This window comes from Plasmodium coatneyi, chromosome 8 (assembly GCF_001680005.1).
Source record: "Plasmodium coatneyi strain Hackeri chromosome 8, complete sequence".
In the NCBI taxonomy this organism is placed as follows: domain Eukaryota; phylum Apicomplexa; class Aconoidasida; order Haemosporida; family Plasmodiidae; genus Plasmodium; species Plasmodium coatneyi.
In genome coordinates, this window is record NC_033563.1 from 937,849 (window position 1) to 961,558 (window position 23,710).

A 23,710-nucleotide genomic window follows, 5' to 3' on the forward strand; every position below is an offset into this window, starting at 1 on the left:
CGAAGATGTTTTGCCTTCCTCCATTTTGGTGTCGCCATCATGATGACGTAGCAAGCACGGGCAAGCTACACCTTTTCCTTGTAACTTCTGTTCCATTTTATTGGTCCCCCTTTGTAGTATATCATCTCACCTGATGGGAATCCCTTTAAACTACTACCCCCCTGGTTGGCGTCAGGTGACAACCAATGTATAACCCATTGGCTGTCTTATTTGGAAAAACAGAATAAAAAAAAACCTTTCCCTCTCTCAATATTTTGACTTTAATTCTGGTGGGATTGTTACTCATGTAAGTTGCAATTCTGCTGAAAATGTCTGCATTATCCTTTTCACTTTCATCACTTTTTTTTTTTTTTTTTTTTCGTATATCACCAAACTGAAATACATAATCGTTGATTCGTAGCCCTGCCTTATGTGAAGGGGAATTCTCTACCATCTCATCGATCATGGCAAAGGTACTTCTTTTGGCTTCTTCGATTAGCTGTTCATAACCTGGTGCTGATTCATCGTAATCTTCTACGTGACTTTCTGAGGAAGATTCATTTGGGTCATTTCCTTCTTCGTCCTTCGCCTTACTCCTTTGTACTCGTATGGGAGGATGAGAAGTGTGAACCTTGTGGAGGTACTCTTCTATCCTTTTATTCATATCTAGGTAATCGTTTTTTAAGCAGATGACCTTGTTCCTTGCAACTCGGATGCTATATATGTCTATATCGTTTCTGGGGAACCCTTCTTGATCTACCAGCTTGCCCTTCATGCCCACGCTTTTGTTTTCTGGGGACTCCAGGAAATCCACGTTCTCCTTGATTTCCCGCTCGATTTCATCTCTCTGCTTCACCAGTTCGTTGAACTCGTCCAGGTTCATTTTGCAATGTACGACGTGAATACGATGTGGTAACACTGCAGGGGGGGGACGGGATGCAACGCGTTCACCAATCGGGCAAGCCAACAAACGGACGCACTGACCATAGGACGCTGCCGGTAGATGCTGAATGAGACGTGTTCGCAAAACTACGCTGCGAATTGGATCTCGAGGAGCAATGGAGAAAAGGAGAAAAAAAAACACAAACCTTAAACCAGTCACTCGTAAAAGTGCATGCCTCTGTTTTAAGCGGTTCGAATGTGATGGGAAAAAAAAAAAAAAATTCATCCGTGCAGCCCCCCCCCCGTGGAAATAGCAGAAACAGGAACAAACGTGAAAGGAGAAAATCGTCAACCCGTTCCGATACACCCTGACCAGAAACGAGAAAAAAAAATGGCCATGCAATGGCACCACAGTAAAGATATATTAGATGCCCCCATTACATACATACGTAAGTATGCACAAAATGGTAATTCAAAGGCCTGGTAGAGGAGCTTTTTAAGGAACACTCCCCCGAAAAGTTTCTTCTACACCCCAGCCTAGTCATCTCCCCTAAGAAGTAAAATGTTCGGAGATCTCATTCCCTCCATCAGCAGCATCAGGAGGAGGCCCCTTTTCCACAACCAGAAGGTTAGCCTTGGAAGTGACTAACGTGTGTAACACATGTGCACGCTCCGCGTGTAGTAGTGCGTGTGGTTTTACACAGCCCGTCTCGCACGTCCTGGCGTTAGGAACACACCCACTGATGACATCCCTGTTTCCCCCCCTCTACAGCGATTCGCCTACTACCGCTTCCACAAGCGAGTGGGAAAGGGATCATGGAACAAGTACGTCGAGAGGTTCAAACCCCCAAGGAGTATCGAAAACACGCAGAGACTCATTTTCAACTATGAGCCCACGTATTCAGAGAAGAAAGCGTCCTGCAGCTGGCAGTGGCTGCTCCCGAAAAAAATCGCGCAAGCCACAACATCGGACGAGGTTCTAAACGTGTGGGTGTACTACCGACACAAGAGAAAAAAATCATATCATTATTTAAAGGTTCTAAAAAGGTTAGTTGACGTGGGGACCTGCTCCACCAACGATTGGAGGTTCAAATTAATCACCTCCAGAGTACAGAACAAAATAAATACCTTTTTGAACCTCCCCAGAATATGCTACTACTATGGGAGGTTAAAAGCCACAGCTCAGTTAGAAGGGATGAGTAAAATGATAAACCATCGATTAAGTTGTTATCTTCCTCATCAGTTAATATTAATTTTGCGAAGTTTTGCCCTTTGTGAGTTGCAAGACAAGCAACTGTTCTGCAAAATCAGGGAACAGCTCAAACCCCACGTGCGAACACTCTCATTCTCACACTTGTCTGTAATCGCACAGAGCTATGCGTCCTGCATGATTCACGACTTTTTATTCCTCAGTGTACTGGCCGATGAGGTTATGCTCAGGGTTAAGCTGTGCAACGAGCGTACCGGAGGTAGGCTGAGTCAGTACAATCTAGGGGTAGAAGAGACTCCTGCTGCTGTGACAGAGGAAGCCCCCATGATGAGCGGTCTCGACATGGATAACACCCTCGTGCAGCACAAACGGGAGCAGTTCTGCTACTACCCCCAAATGGAGAGCCTAGTCGACATAGCGGTCTCCTTTGCAAACCTGAAATTTCAGAACTACCTTTTCTTTGACTACGTCAGTAGATTGACCATATACATGCTGAAGGATCCACACAAAAACGTCCTGAATCCTTACCTCCTGGAAAAAATAGCCACCTCATTTTGTAAGTTAAAAATAAACGACGTAATACTATTTGAGCACATTCTCAGACATATACGCATATACACGTATGATTATCCCCCCCAAGTTTTGTGCACAATTGGGTGGCTCTTCTCCTCCATACTACCATTACACTACGGAGCAATCAACCGGATTTACAAAAAAATGATGCTACACATATATCAGAATGCATCTATCCTAACTATGGATGCGTTAACCAAGTTCTCCTCCTTTGTACAAAAAGGGACGACGAACGACAGAACCAAAAAGGAGTTCCTATTTCGAGTAAACGACCTTATTAAAAAGGCAGACAATAAATACTGCAAAATGATGTATGATGTTCCAAGGCTCCTGGAAATTTTATCCCTTCATGAATTGCTGGATCAGGATTCTTTTCAAATTATGTGCAAACATATGCACGGGAATATTAAGTACTTTGAGCCATGTGACTTTAACAGAGCTGCCAGAGCGCTGAATCATGCCAAGAACAAATTCAACTTCGAGGATGAGAAAATTGTGAACGCGCTTGCAAGGAATGTAATTAAACAACATGACCTATTCCATATTATCGACTACCACCAATTTTGTAAGGCCATTTTAAACACAACTGGATTGAAGGACACATACAAAATTTCCTTGTTCAAGTATCACAACAGCGTTCCTTTTTTTGGCTTCGATGAATTAACACTGGAGGGGGATGTCCCCAGCCAGGAAAAAAAAAGCGCACACAGGTATACGAGGGGCACCATCCGTTTTGCCAACAAGAGATTTGAGCAGGAGTATCCCCTGCATAGGTCATTGGCTGACGCGTAGGTCGTCCAATGGGAGAAGTTCGCGCACCGAAGTGGGGCGAGCCGCTTTTTTTTCCGCGAGTGTGCAAGTTTTCCCCTTTTTTTTTTTTTTTTTTTTTTTTTGCGCGAAGATCAGTTGGTTAACTTATCCCCGGCGTTGTCGTTTTATCTGGTCAGTTTTCCCCCAGCGTTAACGCTAACCCATTTGTGCTCACACATGTCTTTCATTTTTTGAAGCGTCATTTTATTTTACTATAAATTGTTGCACTTTATTTTGTTCTTATTTTTTCCGTAAAGACATTGTGTGTAGAAGTAGACTCACCCCGGTGGCTCCCAGCAGGAGGTCCATTCGTGCGCGTAGGAGTTGCACCTGAGTGCGTTTGTACCCTCCCCCTTATGTGTCCAAGCGTTCCCATTTTAACATGACCCCCTTGGTAGTCTGCCTCCTCGCCTGCCTCTGGATGGCGGCATCCACCACGGCACACATGTTCAGCCACCCCCCCTCAAAAAAGACATTAACAAGCCATCCGCTTTTAAAACGGGCTTCCAACCCTGAGGAGGAGGATAACTATTACACCATGCAGGACGTGCTCGGTGTACCCCTGAAGAGGGAGGACCACCCCATCCTCTACGACGACCTGCCAGACAAAATGAAAAACAAAATGGTGGACAACACGGATGTGCAAAAAGTAAACAGATTGAAATTCATTGCTCGAACGAATGCATTCAAGAATTTTCAAAAAAATTATCAAAAGAAAGAGTCCACTGTGGAGCAGCTGTACAACCATATGCGCGAAATTATAAGCGTCGCTCTTAGCATCCCCGTGGAGGAAGTAAACCTGCATGACATTAATATGTTGCTTGCCAAATGGAGGATGCTGAGCAGAGAGAGGATCAACCCAGATGAGCAGAACAACGACGAACGTTACTTTAAGAGCGTAAAAAGGCATGATACCAATCCCAGTAGTGTAACTCCTTCTATAGTAACGAAGCATACAGAAGAGGTGAGAGAGAGAAATGATCGGGGAAACTTTTTCATTGACCCAGATTACTTCCTCCAGTTGGTTCTCTGAGACAAATCGCACCTTGAGGAAGGGAGATATCTGGATGGAATGAACAACCCTTCTGCTTGATCGCAGTGTTAATACGTACGAGCAGCATGGCACCCACTTCTGATTGCCCCCCTCACATAAATCACAATGCGCGCCATCGAAGGAACGCCTCTTTGGATGCACAAACCAACACACACACCAAAACCGGTGCTCCTAAAATGGACGCACATATATAAAACGACATGCTATGATTGGTCGAATTGTATTTTTGCTTTTATCTTTTGTTCAAATGACGCCCGTGTGATATGCTATATAAGATTCCACGCAGTGGATGGCGAACTTTTTTTTTTTTTTTTTTTTGTCACTTTCTCCCAGAGGGAAAACATACCAAGAAGCTATATATTAAATAACCTGCGTGTAAAAAGAGGGTAACCCCTCTGTGCATTGTGTACGCCCATGCGCAACGATCATTCGGAGAGCGAGCCCGATGGGGAAGCCAATTCGCCCCTTTATCTTCACCCTATGCATTTTCGTTTGTGATGGCATATAAAGGGTTTCCCTACTCGAACAGAGAATTTGCGGCCACCCCAACCCCGTTGGATGCTGAGTTATGTCTATCCCATTTTTATTTTGCTAGGGTGAAACAACTAGGAATCGTCCCACACCCCACACCAGATGAGTATCTTCCATTTCATACTTCCTCTTTTGTGCTTCTTAGATGAACTAGTCCAAGTGAATGCCTAAATGGGCAACGTCGCCCCTGTGTAGAATTCTCACCCATATTGCATTCACCATGTTTTTCGTTCAGCGCTCATCATCCGATCCGAGGTCCAATGTTTTACGCACTTCTGTGCGAATCACCTTTTCTGCTAAACTGACTAAACAGGGGTGATTCATCCTTCTGCACGGTTGATCCTGCCGAAGCGACGTTGTTGCATCCCCAAAGGGACGATCGTTTGTGCCGTCGCTCCTTTGGCGGGCAAAATGGGTTGCTAAACTGTGAGGGGAACAACACCACGCATATGTGCACATGCATACACCATAAGCATGCCCACGCGCATACGCATGCGCATCAATTTTTCGCCTGCAGTATGCCGCATACCGTTTACCACATGCCGTTTACGCTTCTACACGCGTGCAATTGGGAAGAAGGCACCCTTCTCCATCCGCCGGTAAGAGCTTAAAGCCGTTTTCTATACCACATAGGTTACTCTCATGCGCTCTCACTAGGATGCAATCGATCTCGAAAAAAAAAAAAAAAAAAAAAAAATCAAACTAGTGAACGAACAAACACGCGAATATGCGAGCTGATCTCTGCCATGCGAAACGTCAAACAGATGGGATGTAAACTGCGAGAGAGCGCAAATTAGTAGCTTAGAAGTTGCAGGGAAGGACCTTTTTTTTTTTTTTTTTTGTGAATCTATGCCCGCGGGTAAGCTATCCTGGGGCGAGCTCACTTGGCGAACAGAATGATGGCACCCAATGGAGGGGGTTGGGGAAGGGCCCTCCTGAGAAGCTACCCGTGGGGGAGGGATAACCAAAGGAAGCTGAGTGTGGCAAGAAGCTTCTACACGCAGCAGATAGTCCCTGCCATGCACACCAGTGGAAAAGTCGTACGAAGTGGAGCAATCGCAAGCACACATGCAAGGGCGCTACACAATCAACAGAGATGCACCTACTACACCAGCAGTGATGGAAAGAAGTACGACAAAACTATTTGGAACAATTTAGGGATTGTTATTATACCACAACAAACAGCCTACATAATTGAGCGTCTGGGGAAGTATAAAAAAACCCTACTGGCAGGCATCCATTTTATCATCCCCTTTATAGACAAAATAGCCTACGTGTTTTCGCTAAAGGAGGAAACGATAACTATACCTAACCAAACAGCTATTACTAAGGACAACGTAACTCTAAATATTGATGGGGTGCTCTACATAAAATGCGACAATCCGTATAACTCTTCGTACGGCATTGAAGACGCTGTTTTCGCCGTGACGCAGTTAGCCCAAGTTACCATGAGGTCGGAGTTAGGGAAACTTACCCTAGACGCGACCTTCCTTGAACGAGATAATCTAAACGAAAAAATTGTTAAAGCTATTAACGAGTCGGCCAGAAACTGGGGTATTAAATGTATGCGCTACGAAATTAGGGATATAATTTTACCAGTCAATATTAAGAATGCCATGGAAAAACAAGCAGAAGCAGAACGGAAGAAGAGGGCGGAAATTTTACAAAGTGAGGGAGAAAGAGAGAGCGAAATTAATATTGCCATTGGAAAGAAAAAAAAGTCCATTCTTATTGCAGAGGGACAATCTTTCGCAATCAAAGCAAAAGCAGATGCTACCGCAGAAGCTATAGAAATTATTTCAAATAAAATAAAAAAGCTAGATTCTAACAGTGCAATTTCTCTTCTCATAGCTGAGCAATATATTGACGTTTTTGCCAACATTTGCAAAAACAACAACACTGTTATCATTCCAGCCGACTTGAATAACATTAGTAGCTTAATTTCGCAGTCCTTGTCTATATATAATAATATACAAAATGCCAAGAAAGGGGCTTCTCCCCCACAGATTGAGTCCCTCCCCAGTGATGACTTAGTGCATTCTGAAGAGATGGACTGACCCGTCGGGAGAGGGAACACAGCGCATCATCATTTGTGTGCAACGGGTGATAACCACTAAGGTTGGTTATGTTTGTGCTCTTCCCCCCACACATTTGACATTGCGCCAATTCGTTTTTCCAATTTGATTTTCTAACTCGCTTTTCTAATTTGCTTTGCCAAACCACTGGGCCAATCCACTTTGCCTTTTTTTTAGCTAATTGTTATTCACGCACCTCTGTAGTGTGCTAACAAGGGGGGGTTGTTACAGCAGAGTCTGCCTCATAAGCGAAAATATCACTTTAAGTGACGTAGGCCCGTTAGAGCAGATTACTCCGTTCTTCTTGCGAGCATCTGTGGAGGCATTGCCTTGGATTCCGTCGCAGTTGGGGGGATGACGTAATAAAGGGAACGGCCTGTCTCTCCAGTCTTTCCCCTTCCCTTCCTTTCCGTTCCCCTTTTTTGGAACATTCTTCTCCCTACTAACTTTTTTTTTTTTTTTTTTTTAATTTTAAAGCGTTACATGTATAAGAGTTTGTATGTATATTATCTCATTCCCGGGTACACGCGGCGGCGCCTTTTTGTTTTGTGTTTTTCGCGAAGCCCCGTGCGACTGCTACTGCTATCACTGCTGTTGGTGTCATTGTTTTTAGCATGTTGTAGAACATGTTCACAGTGTATCAAATATATTGTGCACCACGGAAAATTAGATGCACATTTAGGACCATTACATAAAGAAGTGTGCCCTTTTCGCGCCCTTCCTTCCTGTGCACCATTTCTGTGTCCTCCCTCTGTGTGTATTATCATAGGAACGGAAGAGGAAGGATAAAGTAAGCAGAGTTTAAGGAGGGAAGGAAGGTTATTAGTGGTTGTAGGTGGAAGGAAGGTGATGTTAGGGGTGGTTCGTGGAAGGAAGGTTTGTGTTAGGCGTGGTAGGTGGGTTGTTAGGTGGTGATAGGTGGAAGGAAGGTTGTTAGGTGGTTGGGTGGCAGGTGAGTGGAAGGAAGGTTGTTAATGGTGGTAGGGTGGTAGGTGGGTTGTTAGGTGGGTAATAGGTGGGTGTTAGGTGGTAGGCGGAAAGAAGTTTGTTAGGGGTAGAAGGAAGGGAGGGTCTAAGGTGGATGAAGGAAAGGAAGGGAGGGTGTAAGGAGGAGGAAGGAATGGGAGGAAGGAAAGGAAGGAATGTCTAAGGAAAAAGAAGAGAAGGAGTGTCTAAGAAAGGAAGGAAGGGGTCTAAGTAAGAGGAAGAGAAGGAGTGTCTAAGGAAGGAAAGATCTAATGAAGGATGGTCTAAGGAAGGAAGGAAAGGAAGGAAACTAATATGAGGAAAAAAAAGAAGGAAAGGAAAGGATGATTCTAAGAAAGGGGTCTTAGAGGGAAAGAAGGAAAGAAGGAAAAAAAGGAAAAGAAAGAAGGAATAAGAAGGAAAGAAGGAATAAGAAGGAAAAGAAGGAATAAGAAGGAAAAAAGGAATAAAGAAGGAATGAAAAGGAAAGAAGTAATAAAAGGAAAGGAGGTCTAAGGAGGAAGAAAGAAAAGGAAAAGAAAGAAATGAATGGATTGAGAGAAGTAAGGTTAAGAAAGAATGAGCCGCATATACGCTTAAAAGTACAACATTAGATGAAAGTGGGAATGGAGTAGCTTCCATAATGGAATGTACACGTCACACATATAAATAAAAATATGCGCGTTGTGCATATTAGGATGGAAAGAAGAATGCACAGGTAGGTGAAAAAAGATGAACTTGAATGTGCACTAAAAGGGAAAAGGGAAGCTTAGATAATAGGATATACACACCTCATGTTTTAATAGGTTATTTGTAATGTAATCATCTGAAAAAGGAATAAAAGGAAGAGGAAAAATCATTATAGTTGAATGATCATGAATGCAAGAGGAGAATATGTGTATTGCATTATATTCTTATACTGAATCGTGCAGAATTCACTAATATAATAAATAGGAAAGTAGTGGAGAGAAGGAGTAGAGCTCGTTCTTTACTTTTTTTACTTTGTTATCTCCTGTGTGTGTTCATTGCCATTTTTACATTAATTATGTGCATTGTGTTTTAATGAATGTGTACTGTGGATTATCATTTTTTGAAAAATAAAACATTGTGTATTGTTGGGAGGGAAGAATAAAAATTCAATACCTACTCATTTCATAATCATCATAAATCAATTAGAACTGGAATACGGATTTCCAAACTATATTAGCACATAAACACATTTTATAACATAAATTCCCTTATATATTGAGGATATTCATAAACCATGGTAAAAAGGAATAATAATACAATTAATTTCTTTATTATAAAAATGCATATAGAGTTATATGTGTACACACATATATATAATATTCCACATGTATAACATATAATAGTAGTGGATATGTATGCATATGTATGTATATATGTATGTGTATATGTAGTCGATATGTATGGATGTATATACACACATATTTTAATTCTATATATTTTGTTTAGGGGAAGGAAGAGGAAGATACAGTTACATTACCCTCAAAGGAAATATATGCTGAACTCGAAAATGGAAAAAGGGGTTGTGCACTCCAGGGAAGAAAAGGGGACAATAATACAGTGGAAGAAAAAATAAAATTGTCCTTGACAGGGTATGGTGGGGATAAGTGGACTTGGATCGATAAAATTGTAAAGAACTACTGTTTAGCATGTAAGGCGAGTGGGGAGGGAGATTTCACTTCCTTGGGGGATGATGAACGTTTCTCCTTATTTTATTATTGGTTAGGCGATAGAGTCATAGGGGAATTGCGTCAGCACTCCCATTTTTCACCGGTTATGAAGGCAATTTATGAGAAACTGCAGGATTCCATGGGCAGATGTAATTGTAAAAATCTGTACGAAGGTATTTTGAAGGATCGTTTCAAAAAGGCTAAGATACTATTCGATTGGTACTATAACTATAAGAAATTAGTAGGACAGGAAAAGTGTAATGATTATTGCAATAATAATGAAAAATGTAATGGCCCCTACAACACAGCCCTATCAACATATACACAGATACAGGGAGCTTGCAGTCAATCTGACGGAGATCAATATTGTCCCAAATTTAGGAGAAAAGCAGAGGGAAGGGGGGAATATAACGAACCCCAAAAATTAGACTGCCCTGCTGCACCAGCACAGGTCGGTTACTTCCCTTATTTGAAATTTTATAAATATTATAAATACAATACTCTATGCGTAATGTAATAAAAAAATATAAGAAATGTACACATGATAATATATTCACATCTATGTATATATTTCACTTCCTCCTGTTCAATTCTATATTTTTATAGGTCACAGACACCAATAAATTACCTTCACAAAAAATATACGATGCGTTAGACCAAGGAGTAGGGAAAACAAGTTGTGAACTCAACGGAAGCAAAGGAAACAATAGTAGTCAACTGGAACAAACGGTGAAAACATCATTACGGTCGTACAGTATTAATGATGAAGGAAACTTGGCCAACAGAATCGTAAGGAATTACTGTGTAGCATGTAGGGGGACAGGGAGGGAAGAGTTCGCTACTTTGTCCAGTAGTGACCGTTATAAATTTTTTTTTTATTGGTTGGGTGATAAAATAAATAAGGGAAAACCTAAGGGAGGGGCCTCTATCTCAATGGTTATGAAGGAAATTTACCCTAAACTCGAAGGTTCCATGTTCAATTGTACGTGTAATAATATATACGAGAATATTAGCAAAGACAGGTTCCCACAGGCCAAAATACTGTTCGATTATTATTATGACTATAGTAAAATGCAGAACAGTGCGAAACTTACTACATATTGCACCAGTACAGAATACGAGCAGTCCTTAAGGAGAGCCCAAAGAGAATATACAACCTTAAGTCAACAGTGTCCAGGAACTGAAGGAGAACCATATTGTAAAATATTTAAAGAGAACTTTCGGAAGGTTGGGGAGAGGGGGGAATTTAAGCAACCGGAGGAACTGAAGTGCCCTACAGCTGCATCAGGTAAGACAAATACAGTAAGGGAAGGTAGGGCATATAACAAATATGTAAAATCGAGAAGTATTATTATTACTAGGGAGAGCGAGGAGGGAAATGGCTGAGTTGAAGAGAAAAAGAAGAGGGTGATTCACCCCCGCAGGGTACACCCCACCACACTCTTAGTTTTAATGACTCTTCATTACACTAAAACATTCCTCCCTTTATTTCATTTCTTATGTGCAGAACAACCTCAACAAGAAACACCACCTGCAGAAGGAACCTCTGGAGCCACCACTGGTGTAGTAGCAGGTAAGTGCATATACAACAAGGGGAAAGGAACAATATTCCTTGATCAGGGAAGAAGGGGGCGCATAAAGAAGTAGCATCACCCACGGTGGTGTGGACACATCCATCGTGCGCTAGGAATATTCTCCTCATTATATTGTGCACATTTATTGCTCCTCCTTGTTTTTGTTCAGCAGGTCCAGTAGGTCAAGTTGGTGCACGTGGACCCGCAGGTCCACAGGGTCCAAGGGGTGATAAGGGTGAAACAGGTGAACAAGGTGCCCGAGGTGCTGGTGTCCCTGGTATTGCTGGTATTGCTGGTGCTGGTACTCCAGCGGCAGCGGCTCCCGCTGCTGCTAAGCCAGCAGCAGTACGACAATCCGAACCTGCAGCTCCTGTCACTGGGGACCCATCGGATCCACCACTTACTACTATTATCCCTTCCGCATTTGGAGCAATAGGATTACCAACGGCTGCCCTCTTATTGTATAAGGTAAAGTTACAATTAAAGTGAAATTGCATATAATAAGAATAATAATGTTTATTATTATTATTTCCTTCTTATTTCATACTTAAAAAATAAATATATATATATATATAGACAATAGACTGTGCATTGTACATATATGGCTCTATATGTATATATATGGACATGTCTACCCGCCCTTCCACCTGAACATCCTTCTTCCCTATTCCTTCCTTCCCTCAGTATACTTCCTTATTTTCTGACTTGCGTAATACCCTCCTTGGAGGCGGAGGGGGAGGAAGGAGCAACCATAGAAGTAGAAGAAAAAAAAGATCATTAGTACGCAGGGTAAATATGGAAAGAGGGGAAGATGATTCTTCTCCATTTGGCTCAACAACAATAGATTCAGAATCTGACTTAGCGGAGGAGGATCCATCCGAATATTCTGTTCCATATATTAGATAAGTTCTTCTCTTTTTTTTAAAAAAAAAGAAAGAAAGAAAGGGAATAAAAAATAATGGAGAAAAGGAACAGAATAAGCTGGAAATGTAAAATGCTGCTGATAATGTTCCATCCACGTAAGGTGGAAGCAACACCTAAGCAACAACTCCATGAATATTCTTATAAGAAGAAACGATTTGTAGTCACCTTATTGTGGATGCTAATTCCTTGGAAATAATGGTGGTGATCTGTTGTTTAAAGAATGTGTGTGAAAGGATGGAAGAGAAAATATGTGCTTGTGTGTTTGTGTTTGATAAAGGAAATTGTATATATTTAGATCATCATTTATTACAAAACACACTTTGACATAATTGTTATGTGGGCATATAAATAGAACTGTATTGCGACAATAATATTTGGCTTTTTTCATTATGAAACGATATATATACTGTGCTACAGCATTTGTATTACTTCCTATTTTTTCCCTTTACCTATTTTTTTTTTTGTGGTTCCTAAAGTTAATGATTTTGTACATTCCAGTATGTTTCTCTATCTTTTTTTACATTTCCTTTTTGCTTTTTTTTCCATTCTTACGTTTTAAAAGGAAAAAATTCCCTAAAAAAACAAAGTTATCTAATCATCTTTTTTTCTGTTTATATATTTTTTTCTAAAAAGAAGAGAAAAAAAGGTTTAAAAAGGAAAAAAAAGAAAAGAAAAGAAAAGAAAAGAAAAGAATGAAGGAACGTAATTTCTTTCCTTCTTCCTTTCTTTCTTCTTTAGGAAGAATGTAGTGCATAAAGGAAAATGCAAAAAAAAGGGGAGTACATAGGTAGAATGCATACGAAAAGGAAGGAGGCAATGGTTGTGTTTTCGCTCTCTTTTTCTTTTCTTCTTAGGAAAGTGCAATGCATAAAGGAAGGAGAACGGAAAATTGTTTTCTTTCTTTTCTTAAAGAAAAAAGAAAAACTTTAAAAAAAGAAAATGAAGGAAATAAAAAAAAAAAAAAAAAAGGAGAAAATATCTTTTCCGCAAAAAGAAAAAAAAAAAAGTGAAAGAAAGGAGGATTAAAGGGCAAAAAAAAGGGAGGAAGATAGGAAAAGGCGCATGCGCAGAACTTTTCTGTTTTTGTTTTTTTTTTTTCTACGAAGGAAAAAGGAAAGAATAAACTTGTAAAAAAAAAAAAAGAACAAAAAAAACAGAACAAAAGAAAAAAAAAAAAAAACAGAAGGAAGAGTTGAGGTGAATAATTCCTTCCTTCTCCTTTCTCCTTTTTAAAAAATTGCAAAGGGAGGTATATGAGTGAATGGGAAGGTAGCCTTGTTTCTTTTTTAGATTAATTCTTATGAATAATTCCTTAGTTAAGGAAAAAGTTGAAAAAGTAAGGAAGGCAATGAAAGAAAGGGGGAAGAAAAACTGGGAATAAAGAAAACCATAAAAGGGGAAAAAGGACGAATGTGAATAAAGGATGATTATAGTAAGGAAATGGAAGGACAGAAGAATAAATTCGTAAATGGAGAAGTATTTCTTTAGGGTTGCGAATATGGTGAATTATAATATTCATCTTCCAATGAATAGGTCTAATTGTAATGGGGAAAGTTGGAAAAGTATTTAATGCTTATATTATAACAATAATCATATCATCATGGCACCAAGTATAAGGGATTTTCTCAATTTCCAGTTGAAGCAGATGAAGACACATGGAGCACAGGCCTCTGGTGTAGGGGCAAAATAAGCAAAGGATGTGCGGTTCTTAATATATATTGTGCATGTGTGCAGGAATAAACTGCATAAAAGAGTAAGCTGAAGTAGCTAAATGGATATTTACATACTTTAATTCCTTGGCAGGATCAATTATGGATAAACTTGAAGAAGATGTTAGAAGCCATACCCGGGTATTTGGGGCCTGAGGAGAATCAAATATCGACACTATGTAGTACCGAAAGTGCGGAGGGTATTCTGGGGGATGAATTTAAAAACAATCAGTGGGACAGAACATTGTGTAAAATGTTGATTAAATTGCTACTATGGATGAATGGAAGAAATCATAAGGGAACTAAACAAGAAATGGGAAAAAATACTATTCATGGGGAAGACATGGAGCTTATGTTCCGTTGTATTGCAGGAAATGTAGTAATTTGGGCCATGTTTGGAGAACATTGTTTATTAAAAATGATGTTGGAATATGCAGCACAGGCAGTAGATGGAATATTACAAGGGTTCTATCATACGGGGGAAAATAGGAAGTGTGGTGATCATAATTTTAAGGACATTAAAATCGGGTCACAATTATTAGGTACTTTAGTCAAAGATTGGGTAGATAAAAATAAAAATACATTAAGTGGTTACAACACTGTTATGGGAGACCAGAGTAAAGTATGTAATAGTGGAATTAGGAAAGAAGATGGGAGAAAGGAGGATGGAGGAGAAAGTAAAATGAAAGATTTAGTAGGGTATGAGAAGAAGGAAGTTGAAGAAATGGAAGAAATTGTTAAGAAAGAACACTTTTTAACAGAACATGGTGCAAAAGAACTAATAGGGAAAGTAGGAGATGATGAGTTCAAGGACGATACAGAATTAGGGAAGGTAGTTCAGCAGAAAGTTCAGGACAACCAGCAGAAGAAGGCGGCACTAGCAGCAACTGGCCCAGGTGACTAATATTATTAAAACCATTATATAAGAAAAGTGAGAGGAGAGAAATGTAAAAAAAAAAAAAAACACTTAAAGAAAAAGTAGGAGGAAGGAAAGGGTGATCTAAGTAGGAAAATGGAAGGGATCTTAGGTGCGGTAGAATGAACGTTGTTAGGGGTGGTTCGTGGAAGGAAGCTTGTTAGGAGTGGTTGGTGGTACGTGGGTTGTTAGGTGGGTTGTTAGATGGTAGGGTGGAAGGAAGGTTGTTAGGGGTGCTAGCAGGAAGGTTGTTAGAGGTATTAGAATGAAGGTTTCGGAGTGTTAGAATGATGTTGTTAGATGTTGTAGAATGATGCTGTAAGGATATTAGAATGATGTTGTAAGGGTATTAGAATGAAGGCTTACGGATTGCTGAATGAAGGCTTAGGATTATTAGAATGAAGGGTTAGGGGTGATAAGAATGAAGGGCGTATGGTTATAGGAATCAGATTTCGGGTTTAGGTTTAGTGTTTAGGGGTTTAGTGTTTAAGGTTTAAGGGTGTAGGAATTCTGATTTCGGGTTTAGCTTTAGGGTTTAGGGTATAAGTATTCGGATTTCGGTTTTAGCGTTCAGAGTTTTAGGGTTTAGGGGTTTAGTGTGTAGGGTTTAAGGTTCAGGGTTTAGAGGTATAGGAGTTCGGATTTCGTGTTTACCTTTAGGGTTTAGTGTATATGTATTTGGATTTCGGTTTTAGGGTTCAGAGTTTTAGGGTATGGAGTATGTGGATTTCGGGTTTAGGGTTCAAGGCTTATGGTTCCGGGGAGGAGTGGGGTTTAGGGTTTTAGTGTTTTAATTTTAGTTATCTGGGTTTTAAAATTCAGGTTTTAGGGTTTAGGGTTCAGGGTTTAGGGCTTAGGGTTCAGGGTTTAGTGTTTAGGGTTCGGGATTTAGTGTTTAGAGTTCGGGATTTAGGGTTTAGGATTCAGGGTTTAGGAGTAAGTTTTTGGGTGTAGAAATATGATTTGGGGTTTGGTTTTAGGATGTATGATTATAGGAATGGAATTAAGGGTTTAGGTTCCAACAATATGGCCTGGTGTTTAATGGAAGAAAGGAGGTTTTGTAAGGGAAATACTCTTCGGAGATCGGTCAACCTCCGATTAATGAGAGGAGGGCCGTGGATCGCTCCTTTATAGGGGAAATCTTATCGCAGACAGACTAACGGGACAAGGGGGGGAAGGAACCCGGACAAAAGGGGGAAGGAAAAACCGGACAAGGGGGAAAGAAGGAGAAAGAGAAAGAAAGAAAGGAAAAAAGAGATGGAAAATGGAAAAGGAAGAAAATATGAAGGAAGAGAAGGATAAAAGAAGGAGAATAAATCTTTCACCACTACTCATGTCTTCACTCACTGTGTTTCTTCCTGGCTTCCTTCCTTTGTAGGTGAAGACTGCACGAAGAGGACTGAGTTATGTGATCGCGTGAAGTGTGTAACAACGAATTGGTTTATTGACAGAATAGGTCAACAGAAACAGAAGCAAGACTGGGTAAGGGAACAATATTATTCATTGTAGTTTAGATCATCTTAACGAATAGTGCTTCTTATACATAATTAAAGAAGAATACACTACTAGGAACCGTGTGTATATACATAGAATGTACATATATGTTACATTCTTCCTCCTTCGTTCCATTTGTGCAGTGCAAATTCTGGGATAATGACGTCCAGGGAAGACTGAATGATCTGTCTAAGGCTATGACCAATACAAATACAGGAGAGGGCGGCATATGCAAAGACCTTGGGAATGCGGGTACACCACATGCAGAAGCAAACAGAAAAGCTTGTGAATATATTGTTAAGGGTTTAGAATACATATATAAGATTGGGCCAAGTGGGGGTTGGACGGACGAAGATGTTGACAAAATAAATAAGATGGAACGTAACCAACAATTTGGTCAAACTATGTCATGCTTTCTACTGAATTCTTACGCAAATAAGTTGAAGGAGCATGCAAAGCAACAGAAACCAACTTCTTGTGATGTAGAACAAGGCATAAACAAAGCCTTTGAAATTGGGGAAAGGAATCGCGAAACATGGTGTGTATATAAGGATAAGGGTAATTGTATTACTTGCACAAGGGAAGGAAATCTAACTTGCACATTGGACGTAAAGAAAGAACTGTGGGATGAGAACGGAAGTGCAAATTGCATGGAACACAAAGATGATGTAAAAACGAAAGTGGAAGAATTACTTGAGAAGGATGGCAAAGTACAAAGAACTCTGAAGAGCATATGTAAGCGAAACCTTTTTTTTTTCTCGAACCTACCATCACTTAACCGGACCGGACAAAATAACAAATAACTGAACTGGACAAGGGGGTGAACTGAAAAGGGGGGTGAAGTGAACAGGGGGTGAAGTGAACAGGGGGTGAAGTGAACAGGGGAAGGAACCGGACATAGGGGAAAGAACCGGACAAGGGGTCCAACCGGACAGGGGAGAAACCGGACAATAAGGAATAACTGAACCGGACCGGACATACAATAATTGACGAACCTATGTCTATACCATTCTATTATTATGCGCCACATACTGCATATTTTCTATCCACCTTTTTTGTCTTTCCATAGGCAGAGACTGCAGCAAGAAAAAAAAACTATGCGATCGTTTGAAGTGCATAGCAGAAAATTGGTTCGAGGACAGAATAAATACTGCCGAGGTAAAACGGGACTGGGTAAGGGAACAAAGCTATTCACTGGGGTCAACTTTTTATTTCAGTGAATCGTGTGTCTTATACGTATAACAACGGAAAGGGACAACTATAAGTGGTGTACGTATGTATATACCTATATATATATATACATATATGTATATATGCGTGTATTCCCCCATTCTTTGTATGTTCTGTTTTTCCTCCTTCCTCTTTCCTTTTCCCTTTCGCTTAGTGTACTTTTTGGGATCCTGACGCCAGAAATAGACTGAAGGAAATATCTGAAAAAATGGTGCAGGGGGGCGCAGACATTAGTTCCCTGTGTGAAGGCGCTGATGAAAAGAATACTATAACGACGGACACGGAAAAGAAGGCTTGTGGGTTTATTACTGCAGGTTTAAAGGGCATTTATGGCATGGAGGAAAATAAGACAAAGGAGAACAGGAAGGAAGCAAGGAATAATAGACTAACAGAGCAAACCATGTACTGCCTATTCCTAAACGCTTATGCAGATATGCTTATGGAAAAAACAGCGGGACATGCGTGCCCCGTCACAGAAGAAGACATAGGAAAAATGTTTGAAAAAGGAAATAAGAAGATTGATAAGTGGTGTGTGGAAAAAGTCAAGAATGGAAATGATTGTGTTAAATGTGAAAGGGAGAAAGACTATGCAACGTGTACACTAAGCGTGGAGGAAGAACTATATGAGAAAAAGAGTAGTTGCGACACTGACAAAGGAAATGTAAAAAACAAGGTGGAAGAACTGCTCGACCCAAATAAGAACAGGGACTCAAAAGTAAAGCAGGCCGTAAAGGCAGCTGTGAATGCTATAAGCACTATAAATAAGGACAATACCTTATGTAATCGTGTAAAGTGTATATACTATAGGTGGGGTGAAAACCGAAAAGACCGCGGAAAGTATGAAAACTGGGTAAGAATCACTATTGTGTGGTGTTGCCAAGTACAAAACAGTTCAATTCATAGTGTGCATATATTATACGCCCTTATATTGGGGAAGTACAAAACCACATGTTATGAATATATATAAGTCTATATATACATATATATAAGTAGTATATGTATATATATGTATATGAGCATATATATATGTGTATATGTATGTATATATATGTTCCATTTTTTTCTTGTATGTAGGAAAAATTTTGGAATAATGACGTCAATAGTAGACTGAAAGAACTGTCTGAAAAAATAGCGGCTGGAGGCGAATCCACCGATCCCCTGTGTGAGAACACTAATGAAAAAAGTACTACACTGAATGAAGAAGAAAAAAAGGCATGTACTTACATTGTTCGGGGTTTAAAGCATATTTATGAAATTACAAAGGGGACTGAAGGTTCACAACAGAAGATAGACGATAACCTCATATTCCACCGAACTTTCTCTTGTATCTTATTAAATATATTCGCTGATGAAATGGAGCAAAAGTGTTCAGCCAACAAGCAAAGCATAGAACAGGGCATAAGTGAAGCCTTTAAGATGAGTGATCAAATTAAAAAGGTAACATCCCCATGTGTGAGTGAAGGTGATTTGTGTCCATTGTGCAAAAGGGAGGAGGACTATAAAGATTGCAAAATAAAAAAAGGAGACAGAGATCCAATAGAGAACAGGTTAAAGAATATGCTCAATAGGGAAGGCAAAATAAAACAGAATCTACAGAATCTATGTCCACCTAGACCACAAGCTGCGAAACCAGCCGCCACTAAACCGGGCAGATCGGAAGAGGACCCTCCACCAGCACCAGCATCATCACTGGATGCTGCAAGTACGCAGACACATGGAACAGGTAAGTCCAATAGTGCAAACTGCGGAGATGGGGAAGTGAGTGGTGGTATGGATGCATCTGACGCATGCTTAGGTTTCTCTAACAATGATATTCCAGTATCTAATACTTATACTCCCGATCCTGACGAGGCCGATGCAATTAGTGGTCCTAAAGGTGTCCTTGGAAGTGAAATAGGTAATGTTAGTGTAACTCAGGATAGAGCACAACTTCCTTCTGATCCTTCCTCTACAGGTTCAGGTCCTGAAGGTGGTGTAGCAGATTCCCACGCTCATCCAAGCACAGGAACAGACACCCAAACTCCTTCCGGATCAGCACATGGAAGTACAGATCCTGAACAGAGAGGTAAGTTCAATTAAAGAATGAACACTTCCTGTCTAAGTGTTCACCCAAGTGAATTAGGACGTAAAAAAATTAAGACGTAAAAAAGTAAAAAGTAAAAAAAAGCGGGAAAAAAAGAATAAAAAGAAAGAAAAAAAAATAAAAAAATAAATGAAAAAGGAAGAAGGATAATTTTAACCACCCCTTTTTCTTACTTCTTTATTAGGTTCCTCTGGACCAGGTTCCACAGGAACCTGGAATCCAGGTTCTTCCGGTACCGGTTCTACGGGAACCTGGAATCCAGGTTCTTCCGGTACTGGTTCTAAGGGAACTTGGAACCCAGGTTCTTCTGGTGCCGGTTCTGTAGGACCACGGGGACCACCACAACAAGGTGGAAAGAAGCCACAGGGACCACCTCCCCCAGGAAAACCACAAGGACCACCACAACAAGGTGGTAATAAACCCCAAGGTCCACCTCCTCCAGGCAAACCACAGGGCCCAACGCAAACACCACATGGAACAGCAACATCGTCATCTGCGGAGCATCTCTCAACAGTAAAAGCGGGTGGTCTAGGGAGGGGTGGTGGTGGACCCAGCCCGCTCCCTCTTCAACCACTTCATAATAAGATTGACAACCCTTCTGAGCTCCTTACCCCATACCTTCCTACAATTCCTGTTCTCATTGGTACTTCTGTTCTGAGTTATCTCCTTTGGAAGGTAAAGAAAACAAAAGACAAAACAAAATAAAAGAAGAAAAAAAAAGAAAAGAAGGAAAAAAAAAAAAAAAAATTGCACGCAAAAATTTACAGCATGAATAAAATTGTATGAGGGTAAGAAAAAAAAAAAAAAAAGAACAACAAAGAACAAAGAACAAAGAACAGAGAACAAAGAACAAAGAACAAAGAACAAAGAACAAAGAACAAAGAACAAAGAACAAAGAACAAAGAACAAAGAACAAAGAAAAAGGGGGGAAAAAAATAGAAGAAAGGAAAAAAAAAAAAAAAAATTAAGGTGAATGAATCAGTGGGGAGAGGTGTAGGATTTCATATTTTGGGGAGTGTGTAGGATTTCGAACTTTGGAGTGTGTGTAGGATTTCGCATTTTAGGATGTGTAAGAATCAGCGTGTGGAGGGTATGGGATTTCGAATTTACGAATGTGGGGATTCTCATTTAGGGTGTGTGTAGGATTTCACACCTAGGTTAAAAGTAGTACTAATTGTTCTTTAAAACAAAACACTCACCCCCACCTCTTAAAAAAAATTGTCCTCTTTTTTTTGCAGTATTTTGCCTTGGCTGGTAAAAGGAGACGTTACAAAAGAGCTCATAAAATCCCTGGTCCTCCCGCGTTAGGAGAAAAACTCCTTGCTCATGTGGACGACCAGGCAGATGGTCCATATGAATATACCTTAGTAAAGGAACGCAGACAACCAAGATCTGCTCCAACGGGAAGAACGAAGAGGCCAAAAAAACGGGGTGTTGATGGCCGTGTGTGTCACCGTACCATTATTGATATTCATTTAGAAGTCTTAGACGAATGTCAAAAAGAGGATTTGCATTCGACAAAGGAGGACTTCCTTAAAATCCTTGTGGAAGAATTTATGGGATGTGTGTTTATGGAACAAGGGAAGGTTGCTAAGGAAGATGTTCCTAAGGAACAGGTCCAAAGTTCAGATTCCGGGTTTAGGGAAGAAAGACTTTGTTCCTAAGGAAAGTGTTTCTAAGGAGGATGTTTTTGAGGAACAGGTTCCATGTTCAGATTCCGGGTTTAGTGATGAAAGACTTTGTTCCTAAGGAAGATTTTCCTAAGGGAGAAAGTGTTCCTATGGAAGAGGTTCCAATGTTCAGATTCCGGGTTTAGGGAGGAAGAGTTTGTTCCTAAGGAAGATGTTTCTAAAGAACAGGTTCCTATGGTTTGTGTTCCTAGGGAAGGAGTTCCTATGGAACACTTTCCAAGTTTAGGTCCCGGGTTTAGGGTGGAAGACTTTGTTCCTAAGGAGGATCTTCCTTAAGAACACTTTCTTAGGAAGAAACAATTTGTAGACAAATTGTGGATGCTAACCCCTTGGCATTATTGTTGTTTGAGGAATGTGTGAAAGGGGAAGAGAAAGTGTTCATGAAAGGAGTTGTATTTAGATCATTTATTAAAATATGTTTGAAAAGTAAGAAGTTTGTTGGTGCTAATCTTTGGCATTGGTATGTGTTTGAGGAATATGTGCAAAATGGAGGAGAAAACATGTGTGTGTTTTTGATAAAGGAAATTGTATATTTAAATCATTTGGTACAAAATTGACATAATCGTTATGAGGGCATAGAAATAGAAGTCACATATGGGAATACTATTTCACTCTCCCCTAAAAGAAGACACACACAATTTGTTACAACATTTGTACTATTTGCTATTTTTTTCCTTTTCCTATTTTTTTTGTTTTTAGTATTGTACTATAGTGCTCATGTTTTTGTGTAATTACTGTGGGCCAAAAAATTTTTTCACTTCATTTTGACTTGTTTGCAACTTCCTTACTTAAGATCCAAAATATATGTTCATTAAAAATTTTTTTATTGAAGATCCAATATGTTAAATTTTTTTTTTGTTATAGTTTTTTACGTTCATAAATTTTTCTTTTCACCATTTTTAAATACACAAATATGTTTTCGAAAAGATCAGTACTTTCTTATTTTTTTTTCTTCTTTTTTTCCGTATGCCGCGAGCACGCCAGGTGTATACAATGCGCAATGTTATCGTAACATGTCATCGTGACGTGTGATGGAATTTTTTTTTTCTCGTCCGCGTGGGCGACGCTTACCCCGACAAAGGCATCGCCCCCTTAGGCAACTCGCCACTTATTGGCTTAAAATTTTTTTTCTTTTCACGCCCCACGGGCCATAAGCCTGATAACGGGTGCCATCCACTTGAACGAGTTGTACGTGCATATTATTCTACATATGCGTACTCGCGTTCCCCCCTTAGAGGTATGCAAGTATATGTAGGCGCTATCCAAATGTTGAAGGCCGCTCCTTGGTTCCAGCGTGCATCCCCTTTTCGTCGTGTTTTCTGGACCCTTCTTTTTTTTCATGGCCACTTTTTTGTTAACATTTCCGGTGTGTCCCACGCGTAAACAACGTGCGTAATACAGTTAAAATACATCAACCCTGGGAAGCCAAATGGTTGGTGTTATTTTGGTATGCCCCAATATAACTGCGTTCCCGCGTATGCCCCCGCCCGTTCTTTTAACATTTAAAAGTAACGTCCCACGGGGAGGGAAGTCCCCAGCGAGGGTTACCATGAACAGTACGAAGGATAGTAAGTAGCACCCAGTTGTAGCACCAAGTTAGTGTAGGATCCGAATTGGCAGCTGCCAAACAGGATAGGCAAAATAATACCTGCGCAAGAGTGTACGAGTAACAATGTGCTGTGGCTTCAGTTAAATCCGTCGCATTTACGTATTCGAGCTTCCGTGCGAGCTGTGCGTATGTACGCATTGCATTTATGTAATTACGTGTTAATTTATTCCCACGGAGAACGTTCGTTACCCACTTAAAAAAAAAGGTGCGAACAGCTGCGGGTTCTTTTTTTCATTCTTTCAATTCTCGTCAGCTTTAAATGCGTACTTTCACTCTTTGCTTAGTATGCGCATAGTCCTTTCGCTTTCGCGTTGGGCTTTTTTTTTTTTTTTTTATTTTATTATTTTTTTTTTTTGTGACATATTTAGTGTATTGCGTATATGTATGTTTTATATGAATGTACGTATGTACGCATGTGAGGCTTATGTCCCCACGCCGAGGAAGGTGAAACTGCTTTGAAACACGCTGCGGTAGTCGTTGCGCGGGGCGTGAATGCTCACGTTTGTAATTTTGTGCATCCTCGCATTCGTGTTCCCAGGCGTTTGTACATTCCCACGTGAACCTACCTCAATCGAGCGACATTCACCGAGGAGGAAGCCTCCGAGGCATAAGCCAACTATGAACAGCACAAAAAAAAAACGCCGTTCGTAGCTGAATAAACAGAACAATTAACGCAGAAAAGGCGTAGGAGCTGTGCCCACCC

General features: G+C 40.3%; 4 protein-coding genes across 4 annotated transcripts; 3 read left to right on the forward strand and 1 right to left on the reverse strand.

Moving 5' to 3' along the window:
- Positions 1-65: 65 nt before the first annotated feature.
- Positions 66-862, reverse strand: PCOAH_00021180 (Proteasome regulatory protein; the record flags this gene model as incomplete). Its single annotated transcript, XM_020058925.1, has 2 exons — positions 66-161; positions 260-862. 2 exons carry the CDS (start codon positions 860-862, stop codon positions 66-68), a joined length of 699 nt encoding a protein of 232 aa, XP_019914647.1.
- Positions 863-1,423: 561 nt separating this feature from the next.
- Positions 1,424-4,487, forward strand: PCOAH_00021190 (Uncharacterized protein; the record flags this gene model as incomplete). The annotated part of the gene is made up of 3 exons (XM_020058926.1): positions 1,424-1,489; positions 1,634-3,280; positions 3,822-4,487. The coding sequence occupies 3 exons, from the start codon at positions 1,424-1,426 to the stop codon at positions 4,485-4,487; spliced, it is 2,379 nt and encodes a 792-aa protein (XP_019914350.1).
- A 1,448-nt stretch (positions 4,488-5,935) lies between these two features.
- On the forward strand, positions 5,936-7,096 carry PCOAH_00021200 (Uncharacterized protein; the record flags this gene model as incomplete). The annotated part of the gene is made up of 1 exon (XM_020058927.1): positions 5,936-7,096. One exon carries the CDS (start codon positions 5,936-5,938, stop codon positions 7,094-7,096), a length of 1,161 nt encoding a protein of 386 aa, XP_019914679.1.
- A 13,723-nt stretch (positions 7,097-20,819) lies between these two features.
- Positions 20,820-21,371, forward strand: PCOAH_00021210 (SICA antigen; the record flags this gene model as incomplete). The annotated part of the gene is made up of 2 exons (XM_020058928.1): positions 20,820-20,840; positions 20,946-21,371. 2 exons carry the CDS (start codon positions 20,820-20,822, stop codon positions 21,369-21,371), a joined length of 447 nt encoding a protein of 148 aa, XP_019914454.1.
- Between the last annotated feature and the right edge of the window lie 2,339 nt (positions 21,372-23,710).